Source organism: Vicugna pacos, unplaced genomic scaffold (genome assembly GCF_048564905.1).
Source record: "Vicugna pacos unplaced genomic scaffold, VicPac4 scaffold_19, whole genome shotgun sequence".
Taxonomy (NCBI): domain Eukaryota; kingdom Metazoa; phylum Chordata; class Mammalia; order Artiodactyla; family Camelidae; genus Vicugna; species Vicugna pacos.
The window spans coordinates 64,284,450-64,295,615 of NW_027328740.1; the positions used below are offsets into that span (position 1 = coordinate 64,284,450).

At 50.1% G+C, this 11,166-nt stretch overlaps 1 protein-coding gene across 1 annotated transcript in view; it reads left to right on the top strand.

Moving 5' to 3' along the window:
* Positions 1 to 8,607, top strand: part of LOC140693122 (uncharacterized) — a 141,399-nt gene extending 132,792 nt beyond the window's left edge. The window contains exons 8-12 of the mRNA XM_072957179.1: positions 5,569 to 5,756; positions 5,955 to 6,153; positions 6,750 to 6,816; positions 7,729 to 7,845; positions 8,265 to 8,607. Of these exons, the coding sequence (XP_072813280.1) occupies positions 5,569 to 5,756; positions 5,955 to 6,153; positions 6,750 to 6,816; positions 7,729 to 7,845; positions 8,265 to 8,334 (641 nt within the window). The 3' untranslated portion in view covers positions 8,335 to 8,607. The remainder of the gene's footprint in view (positions 1 to 5,568; positions 5,757 to 5,954; positions 6,154 to 6,749; positions 6,817 to 7,728; positions 7,846 to 8,264) is intronic.
* The last annotated feature ends 2,559 nt before the right edge of the window (positions 8,608 to 11,166 follow it).

An 11,166-nucleotide genomic window follows, 5' to 3' on the forward strand; every position in this document is an offset into this window, starting at 1 on the left:
CGGCCACAGTGTCCAGGGCCTGGTGTGCACCTGCCATCTCTCACCCAGCCGGGATCCCCTCAGTCCGCGGCTGGCGTCCCCTTCCCCTCTCCCTCCCGCTAGTCCTCTCCTCCCGGGCTTCCTCTTCTCGTCCGGCGGCCCGTCCCCGCCCCTGGGCGGGCTGTGTCCCGGGCGGGCGGGGTCTGCGGACCCGGACGGGGGCGGGCGCCTGGGACTGTGGCTGGGGCTGTCCTCCGAGCGAGGCTGCAGCCCGCGTCCCCCTCCCCGCTTTCCCTGCCCCGCGACCCCGGGGCTGCCCTGCTCTCCCTTTCCCGCTCCCTGAGGACCAGCTCTGTGGCGTGGGCGCTGCTACCTGGGCTGAAAGCCTCCGGCTCTAACGCCCAGCTTCTCCTGGTGGAGTCGGGAAAAGGGAGCGTCACTGCTAAGCGAGGTTCTGTCTCCCCCCCCCATGTTTCTGCCTCAGGTAAGTACCTTGAACACTTTCAGGTGTTATGATGGCGGTGCTTGTTGATGTCACGTGTTTTTATAGTGAGAGGGATTGCAGTGGTGAAAGCAGGGCTTGGTTCTGTTAAAAATGTGCTGAAGGCATGAGGCTGTGACATCCTCCTTCCTTCCCTCTCCCAGGGTGAAAGGAGTGATCCTCGATTTTCAAAAGATAGTTACAGTCCCTAACTAGCCCAGCCCAGCTATTGTGTGTTAACAGGAACAGCACCACCAGAGGCCTTGGAGACCCAGGCATATTGCAGTCCTAAAGTGCTCCTGGCATAGTTTGGCTTGTTTAGGTTTTTAGTTTTTCTTAAATTGTGGGACAGACTAGTGTATAAACTGAAAAATAATTGTCAAGAAATAATTTTCATAGGACAGTTTTATTGTGATATAGTTCACAAACCATGAATTCCATCCATTTAAATGGTACAATTCAGCAGCTTTTTGCATATTCACAGTGGTGCATCCATTATTATTCCAGAACGTTTTCATCACTTCAGAAAGAAGCAGTGGAAATGAATGACATATCCACCCCTCCCAAGTGGTGGTTCTAAAGAAATTTCTTGGCTATTCCTGACCATAAATTAACTTGTTATATTCCAAGAAAAATCTGGTAGGAATTCTAACCAGAATTGAAATGAATCTGTCTATCAAAACAGGAAGAATTTATACCTTTATGGCATAAACTTCTTCTACCCATGAATATATCTGGGACCCTATCTTTTCATCTGACCAGAGCCTGGCCCATGTGAAGTTCTCACTACTTTTTGGGCTTGTGAATGATGAGATTCTATACATCGTTAGTTGCAACTGTAGCCTTTCACAGAAGAGAAAAGTAACCTCAGTGAAGCAAGTGACTCTCTGATGGTCAGAAAGAGTGACAGCCAGTGCTGGAGTGATCCAGTGGACTTGGTGTTTGCAGCTAGATTTCTCGACCACCTACAGTTAAGGGGATTAGAGAGTTCTTTTATTTTTTCTTAATGGCGTTGCATTTATTTTTACTTATTTTTTAAAATTATTTTTTATTTAAGTGTAGTCAATTTACAATGTTATTTTCAAGTGTGCAGCAGAGATTCAGTTATAAACATATGCATATGTATATATATATGTTTTAGATTGTTTTTAGTATAAATCACTACAAGAAATTGAATATAGTTCCCTGTGTTATGTAGCAGGTCCTTGTCATTTATTTTATATTTACTAATTTGTATCTGTTAATCCCCCCTTTCCTGCCTGCTAAACACAGTTTGCATTCTATGTCCATGTGTCCATTACTAGGAGCACCGTTTTTCCTAGTAATATATGCTCTTTTGCTGCTTTCAGTTTCAGTAATTCCATCTTATCTGTGGGCGCTTTTCTTCTGGTGGCCTTAATGTGGTTTGCACACGTGGTAATAGAGATCTGTATTTGGGAGAACCCCAGGCCTCGTGTAGTCCCTGGTACAGAGTGCCCACTGAATTGATGCTTGAACTGGGAAAAAAGCACAGTAAATGTTGGAATTTCCACTATGGTTGAGAATTCTATAACCTCTTTTGACAAACTTAATATTGGCTGCACCCATTCTGGGTAATTTGGTGGAAATTCATGTTATGGTGGTGAAGAGACGGGGCCTTGTATGCTTCTTCTCTTTCTGTTTTCTAACACTCATTCTCCTGGGCCTTCCAGATCCTCCCCTAGAAGTGCCAGGTCTGGCTTGGTGCTGCACTGAGGCAATATTTGTTAATAAGGCCCTTTCCTCATCTCTTCTGAGCCTCCGGTTTTTTCTCTGCACAATGAGGGCTTAGACTAGATAACTACTTTTCAGTTTCTTTTAAAGCCATGTTTCCTTTGAGAAACAGAAAATGCAAATCTCTCCTCTCAAACCAACCCTTTAGATTTTGAAAAGTCCTCCAAGGAGTGACATAGCTCTTTGTGGAAAATGAATGTGATTGTGATTCCAGGTGACACAGAAAAGACTCTTCAGAGATTGATTGCAGGGAGAGGGCAGGAAAGGGGCAGTATGTCACACTTTCTAGTGTGAGCACTGGAGCAGGGGCTTGGATTTAAATACGGTGTCTGACGTGGCCTCTCTCTAATCTTGTAGAATGTGATAAACTTCTCTACCTCAGTTTCTTGATGTGTCAAGTTGGGGTGATAATATTTTAAGGCTTTTGTGAAACATTATGCACATAAGCCATTTGTGTATGGGTAGAAACAAGACCTGCTAGGGATTCAGGGATTTGTTTAAAAAAAAAAATCTTGTCCATAGCACTCTGTCTGTGTGTATTTAGTAGTTCCTGAAGGGTGAGGGTGAGTCTAAAGTCCATCGTGGGACAGGTGGCCCATGGTTCTCTGTGCCCCTGAATGCCCCCTCCTCCCCAGTCCTCTTCCTCAGTCCAGGATGAAGTTCCCTAGTAGATTTACTCAGAGGTCTTGTGAAAATGGCTATTCATTTTATTGTTTCACCAAGAAGGGCTGCCATCATGACCTCAGCCCTCCCCGGCCGCCACACCAACCCGGATCCCACCCCGGTCCATGTCCACTGGCCCCGCCAACGGCGCTGCCGTACGTTTACCGTCTGTGAGACGCCGCCCCAGAAAGGATGTCGGCCGCCGACTGACGCGGCCAGAACTAGTGGCCCGGCCAAGCAAGCCGCCATCCCCAGCAGCAAACACCGCCATGGCCCCGGGCAGCTGCACACTTCCGGAGCCCGCTGCCTGCCCCAGAAGCGCACGCCAGCCCGCGAGGAGCGCGGCGTCTTTATCCATGGCAACGCCGCGGGGCCCTCCCCTAGCGCTTGCGTCTGCGTCCTCCCGAGGCTAGACGTGCAAGGGCAGAACTTTCGGAGCCAATGGGAGCAAGGGCGCGGCCAGGACGGGGGTGGGGGGAGGCTTATGGGGCAGCTGGGCGGGGCCGGGGCGGGCGGGGCTGCGCGGAGGTCCTCAGCTGCAGGTGGCACCGGCCGGAGGCTGGGGCAATGCTGCCAACAGTGGGCGGGGCGGCGGGGCAGCGGGGCGGGGGCACCCTCACCTGTCTGTGTGCGGGGCTCAGCCTGGGCTCCGCGGCCTCCGCTTGCACCGGAAGTGGACCCAGGCTACCTGTGGGCAAGATAGAGGACTGAGCCCAGGCAGGCACGTCTGGCCAGGTAGGGCACCTGAAGTGCAGATCCGCCAGGCCGGCTGCCGGCCTTGAATACGCGCTGCTAGGCAGTTTCCAAGAAGACGGGATCTGTCCCAAGAGGGGAGGTAGGGCAGGGTGCCAGATGCCTGGTTGGGTGCGGTCTTACAGGAGAGCCACGTTGAGAGGGTGCAGAGCAGCCCCTGTGTTGGCGGGGCTAGGAATTTGGGGTATAGGGTGGGGATGATGTGTGCCATTCCCTGTGGTCTCCCAAAGAACTCGCACCCCCAAGCAAAGGACCCTGCTCCCTCCACCCTTCACTGCATCCCCTGCCTTCCCCATCACCACCGCCCCTGCCCCCGGAGTGTCCCATGACCTCTCCCCACACCAGGCACCGTCCCTGTTACAGGTACTTATCTCCTGGTGGTTCCAGCCCAAGGGTGGGGGCTGTATCTAACCAGTTAGGATGCCTGGAGCCTTTGTATGAAGCCTCAGACTATAATGCAGGCGTGCACAGAGGCCCCTCAAACAGGATTCCCTGCATTCCCTCCCCACCACGCACCCACAGCGCAGCTGCCACACCAGGCCAAGCCTGCAGGAGGACCGCTGTTCCCTCTCCTCCTGTCCCTGATCAAGAGTGCACCGCCCACACTGCTGGGTATTTAGTGGGCCTTAGAAGAGCAGCTGGTATTTTCATGGACAAATATTTGCTCTTTTGGGAAGAGTTGAGTGCAAAGGGATGTAGGGTATGCCTTTTCTGTTGTCCTGGAACTGGTGACTAGGATGCAAACTTAAGTCAAAGCAGTTTTTAGAGAGAGCCGCAATATATCTTACCCAAAGATCACTGTTCCCCTACAAAGGCAACACCACCTGGCGGGTGGGGTCCTGGTCCCTCTTTCTGGAGGTTGGGCTTTGCACCCTCCAGCTGGGACAGAGCCCGAAACAGCTCTGAACACGCTCCAACAGGCTTTCCCAGCACAAACTGCCTTTATTTTGAATCTGGCTGAAGGAAGCAGCTGAGAAATCTGGGTAAATCTTCCTGGGTGTAACCATGCCTTTTGTGCTGAATGAAAGAGCGGCTCTCCACATGCTAACAGCTTAGAACTGAATGTGTGTCGAAGCCTTCATGCATGTAGCATGTTGGGAACAGCGTTTCATGGTGAGGGGAACTCTATAACTTACATGTGTATGGGGAAGCCCTCACTCCAACAGGGTTTTCCTGCACAAACTGCCTTTATTTCGAAATTGGCTCTTGCTGAGAAATCTTGGTAAGTGTTCTTAAGTGTAGCCATGCCCATTATGCAGGATGAAAGAGCGGCTCTACACTTTTTCACATCTCAGAAATGAATGTGTGTTGAAGCCGTCATTCATGTAGCGTGTTGGGAACACAGAATTTAGTGGTGAGAACTATGTAAATTACATGTCTATGATGAAGCACTCTCTCGAGCCGGGTATTCCAGTGCATACTGCCTTTATTTCGAAACTGGCTTCTCAGAAGCCCGTGGTCTCCACTGCAGGTCTGTCTCCAAACCCAGGGCCAGCATGGTAACTCTGCTCCCCCTGTCTATTCTGGAAGTTCTAGGTGTCCTCCATGGCCCTTCCACCATTATGTTTTTGGAAAACCCCGCAGATGGAATGGGCCTGAGAACAGGAGAGCTGGATGCCAGAAGCCACTGCCCAGTGTGAGGCTCCTGGGAGGGGCATCTCCTCTCCGTGGGCTCTGATCTAACCTCCCCTCTCCCCCACCCCCACCCCTCTCCTCCTGCATTTCCTGATTGATCCCTGGATAATGGTCCATACCAGGAATGACCTGGGAGAGGTTTTATGAGTCTTTAAGTGGAAAAAAAAAAGAAATCTTTAGACAAGTTACTGAAAGTAACTTCCAGCTTTACCGGGAAAGACCTCATTCCAATGTTTAAGGCTAGTTGACAGGGTGTCAAATTGCTTAACCACTCACATCTGAGCAAGTGCTACCTCTCTCTCCAGCTCCCCGCAGCATCCACCTGTGGCAACTTGGCCAAAAGAAGGCAAGAAAGCTCTTTCCCCTCGCCAGCACCAGCGTGGCTTTGGAGTCAGTGGAGGCTGAGAGAAAGAGCCCCGCCCTGAGGTTTGAGGGGCCTCCAGCCACAGCCAGAGGAGCGGGGGTTTTCAGAGTGGCCCAGCAGGGAAACCAGGCAAGGCCACCTGGCCCAAGTCTTCCCTGCCCAGAGAGCCCCATGAACTGCTTTGGGCCACACTCCCCGTTTGGGCCCCCTGCAAAAAGATACCACGGGAGCCACACCTGAGAATGCAGAAGGACAGCCCTTTAGCCTGGGGTCCCAGCAGGTGTGTCCTGTGAGACCTGTGGCCACATAAGTTCCTTGTCTCTCCAGGTCACTGAAGGGACTGTGCTGGGCATCTTGGTGGTCAGGGACATGGGAACACCTCTAAACTCTGAAGAAGGACAGAGAGACTCTTCCTGGAAGCAAGGATTCCAGGGAGACACCTTGCCCAGAACTGGGGGACTGTGTCCTGAGCAGACCCCTGGGAGGCAATGTGGGGCTGTGGGGTCCTCTTCTGAGAAGGGAGCAGGTGAGTTTTCCGGGGGTGGGGTCCTGCTTTGTCCAGACATGTCCTTGTGTAAGACTCATTTACAAACACCTCCAAGTCCACCTAGGGGTGGCCCCAGAGGTGGGGGTAGAGGAGGAGAGTGAAGGGTGCAGACTTAGGGCCCCCTGAGCCACCCAGGGAGCCAAGGGTCAGTGGGAACATCTTGGGAGTCTAGTGCAGGGGTGGAGGACGAGCACTAAGAACATGCCAAGTCATGCAATAAAGTGACCCGTGACCACGAGACACAGGTGGCCGTACACCAAAAGAGGCAGATAGAAATTTAGACCCAGGATCTGAGAACCTTGAGAGGGGCTGGAGGGTCCCAGGAACCCTCAGGAACAGCTCTTCTAGGGGCACAGACATCCCAATACACACATTTCTCATGGAAGCTTTTTGGGGTGCAGAGTGAGTTACCAGGATCCTGAACTTAGTATGGAATCACGGTTCCTGGCAATAAATTGCTGTCATTTGTCCCTGGACATGCACAGGGGAGCTGACTGCTGTGGGGGTCACTGCAGGACTAGAATCTTCTGGTGTCTGCTCTGTGACCACAGAAACCCAGGGGGATTTCTCAACAGGAGAACCTGGAGACCATGCCTGCAAGGACCACCCTCATGGGATGGCCAAGGAGCTCGTGGTACCCAGGTCACCAAGTGACGAAGTTGTGAGGTTGCCTGGGGAATCGTGGGGGCATGTAGATTTCTGAGGTCAGCACGTGGGCCCAGCACTGCTGGATGGTCTGCACAAAGAGGGGCCTGCCCTCCTGATGATGGCTCTTAACACCTGCAGGGAAACTGCTCCCAGGGCTCCTGGAGGTCCATATTGAGAGTGTCCTGCCAGCCTTGTGGGGTCACCTTCCCCTGATGCAGAAGCAGACCTCTCTCCCTTGAGGCCCAGGGGACACCTGGCTCAGGTGCCACCTGTGTGCCCTGGACACGCAGAGCCCCAGAGCTCTGGCACAGCCTGGGGTGTGGTGGTGTCCGGGCAAGAAAGGCCCTGGGAAGGGGGTCATTCAAGGGCAGAGGCCACTCTGCAGGGATGCTGGACCTGGCAGCAATGCACTGCTTCAGTACTCCCTTGGGTTGGGTCTCCAACCTGTGGGATGGAAGGGCCACTCCTTCCTGTGTTGCAGTCGGGGGAACTAGATCCATCGTCAAGGTCAGCCCTGAAAATGGAGGCTGCGCTACCTCCATTCCTGGAAAGAAAATCAGTCCCCTCCAGTCCAGGTGATTCAGAAAGTCATTCAGCAATGTTCGGGGCCCCCACTTTAGGCTTTGAATTAGAGCTGAGCGGCTTAGGAGGCCAGATCCCTGACCGTGGCTCCAGGAGCAGGTTTTATGCTGGGGGACAGGATCCTCACAAACACCTGTGTCTTTGTGGGACACTCCCCTCTGACAAGCTGGGAGGCAGGGTGCAGTTGTGGGAAATCGTGTTTACATGAGCAGAGGGCCACCATGTGGTGGGGGCACAGGAGACTGTGAGAATGAGTCCCACAGCCTTTCTGGAATCAAAAAACTGGCAAATGTGAAAAAGTGCATAATTTGTTTTATTGAACAGGCTGCTTATGTACGTTTGGAGGACCAGGTTCAATGACTCAGCATCCCTCCAGGACAATAGCCTCAAGAGAAGAACAGACAGAGCAGGAGGAGATCTGGGGTTTCTCCCAGGAATGAGGTGGAACAGGGATTTCTGCAGATTTGCAAGGAGTCCCCGACCACTGAGCATGGGGTTACAGTCCCACGAGACCCCTGTCATGTTTGGCTTGGGCTCTGGTTCTGGCCTGCTCATGTATTCTTCCAGCAGAGTTCCAGAAACTCAGAGGGTGGACTTAGAGGGGCTGCGTTTGGAACCTAGTGAGGAGTTGGAGGGTCCTTTATATTGAGTCCCTTCATCCTAATCACCGTAGCTGAAGCCCAACACCCCCCAGGCCCCCATGGTTGCCGTGGAGGGAGAACAAGCCTGGCAGGCGACCTAGGGGTCCCACTACTGTGTCCTTCCCTTGTCTTTGTTCCCTTTCACCCCGGAAGGTGTGATTGTCTCGTGTCATGGTGGCCTCGACAATGTCCCTCCCAGTAATCTCTCTTCTCCATCAGGTGGGGTTCCCAACCCCGCTCAGCCTTCTCTGCATGGATGCTGAAGGACCAGGCCCACCTGAAGTTCTGAGCTCGAGCAGTAAGGTGGAAACAAAGAAACCAATGGAAAAAAGAAGCAAGTGATTGTGGCAAAGCTCCCCACCACAGAGAAGCTGCCCTGAGTGGAAGGGAGAGTGTGGGCATGCCCGTTTGTTTCCTATCTCCCAGTGCTCTTAGCTTTCTTATTGCCTACCTGCATGGTTACAACAAAATGATCTGCAAAACTGAAAATATTTACTCTCTTGCTTTTACAGAAAAGGCTGGCCAGCCTCTGGTCCGGTACCAGGCAAGAGATTGGAGTTCCTTTCCAGTTTGGAAACATCTTGGCAGGCCCAGGTTTGCAAAGGTCTTTAAGAGTAGTTACGGAGTTTTGCTTTTAAACTTTTTTACGGCTGTATATACTTGTGAGATGTGGTTGTGATGTATAATTCTGAGCCGGGATTTTCTCAAACTGTTTCTCACTTCTTATACCAGACATTCCTAAATTCCAAGTGGAACTGCATATTAAGGAAGCCATGGAATTTAGCAAAAGGATACAGATCTCATTTCCTTTTAAGCATCGGTGTACCTCCATCATGGCAGTATTTGTTATGTGTTATTGATAGGGGAACTAAGTAGTAAACAGATTAATAGAAAATAGGGGATTTTAGGTACACAGGTTCATCTTTTCAACATTGTTTGTAATGTTTGCAGTTTAAGATGACCATTCCTGAGAAACAGGCAGCCTCTTAGAATGAAATAGCATTTCCTCTGAACCATAATTAATTTTTATTTTGTAGACAGCAGGAAGGGTAATAACACGTCACACATTTGGGGACGTCAAAGAGAAAATGTAACTTTCTGGGAGCGCACTCCCCCGCCTCCCCCTGCCCTTTTTAATGTCCCATTCTCCCTGGAAGGCTCTTTCTTATCTTCTGCTCATGGCTCCAGTAACTCTTTCTTCCTCCTTGTTCCTCAGCTGGTAAGGTTAGTTTTCTACTTTGAACAAGCAAACAAGCCAACAGAAGAGAAATTTCACAAGCAACTCCCAGCACATCCGCTCGCCTTCTGATGTCTGTGACCTCACTCTCGGTGCCCCACCGCTTATTAAAAGTGGCATCGAAAGCCAGTTCCTCCAAAAGTCCCCGAGGCCCCATCCCTCCCATCTTCTCTGGGTTGTCACTCCCAAAACCATCCTCTCTTTCACTGCCTCATCTATTTTGTTCTCCTGCTAGTTGGCACCATCAGTATATAAACGTCCATCCTCTTAAACCAACAGCACTCCTTGACCCTAATTCACCCCCACCAATTGCCACCCTGTGTCTTTGCAGCAAATCTTTAAGGAGTTGTTTAAACTCACTGTCTGCATCTTCTCTTGAGCCATCCCCTTTTACACCCATTCTGGCTTTTCGCCTGATCCCTCGCTCTATGGAAACTGCCCTGTCAAGGCCATCAGTGACCCCATGTTGCTAAATATAGTGGTCAATTTTGACTCCTCATCATGCTTGGCCCCTCGGCAGCATTTGACCCAGCTCTTCCATCCCTCCTACCCCGTGTTCCTGCTTCACTCAACCCCCAGCCCATCTCTCTGTCTGTTTCTGCTTTTGGCCTGCTGGCTGGTCCTTTGCCAATGTCTCCTGTTTTTTCCAAACATATACTGTGGGTGTTCCCCAGGGTGGGTTCCTGGGCCTCTCCTCTCTCTCTCTGCTATTCCTTTGGTGGAAGCAACCCAGCCTTGGAAATTGGCATGCCATCAATTTCTCGATTTCTCCAAAATTCCCTGATTTCCCCTTTCCATCTGAGCCTTTATCCCTGAGACTCACATCACATTCTTTTCCTTTCATTCATCTTGCTTTCACATTCATACATATGTTCTACTATGAAATTACTTTTCCAAATTTTGAATCAGTACATATATATCATGTAAAATGCTCAAATATGTATTATTTCCACTAAGATGCTAATTCTACCTTAGAACATTTCTGCACTTCTGTATTTATGTGAATAAAGCGAATAGTATTTCTACAAGCCTCATAGTTAAACACTGTTAGTTTGGGGCTATTATGTAACATGAAATAATGGTACATCAACATAGTCGTTTTTCATTTATTTTTATGTAACACCGAGATGAGGTTTTTGCCCTGAAGACTGGTTTTATTGAAATTTTACCTACGTTACGGACAGTCAGTTTATGTGAAAGCCCTCATTTCTCCCCTTTTTGATATATGCTCCATTTGGCTATATATAACATATAACTTGGCATGAAACAAAATTCCCAAATCATTCACATAATACAATTAATATGTTTAATTATATTTTTTAAATGTTAAAAAGAAAAAGAAAACAGATTCCTCTACCTATTAGGCACTTCTGTGGCAATATGTAACACACCCCTTAACCATGACATTGAAGAACTGAGCTGATACCAGCCCCTTTCCACCTGCTCAGCCCCACCTTTTCCCATCCCCTTTCCCATCCGGAGAGGACATCCCTCCCATTGTCCAGGCCCAGATGTTGGAACCATGTCCTTTCTCTCTCTTTCTTTTACACTCACAGACAGCAAATCCAGCTTGTTAGAAAATTCTGGATATTCAGTCTTAATTAAATACCTGCTCTCTGCTCCCCGCCCTCCTAAGAGCCACCTTCAGCCTTTCCTGGATACCAATAGCCTTCTGTTTCCATCTTTGCTTTCCTACAATCTCTCATCCACACAGAGTCAGAGGGAGCCTGTAAAAACATACATTGGGGGTGGTGGGTGTTGCTCAGTGGTAGGGCGCATGCTTAGCATGCTTGAGATCCTGGGTTCAATCACCAGCACATTCATTAAAATAAATAAATTACTTCCCCCCAAAAAACACAAACACAAAAGCATAAGTTGGACTAC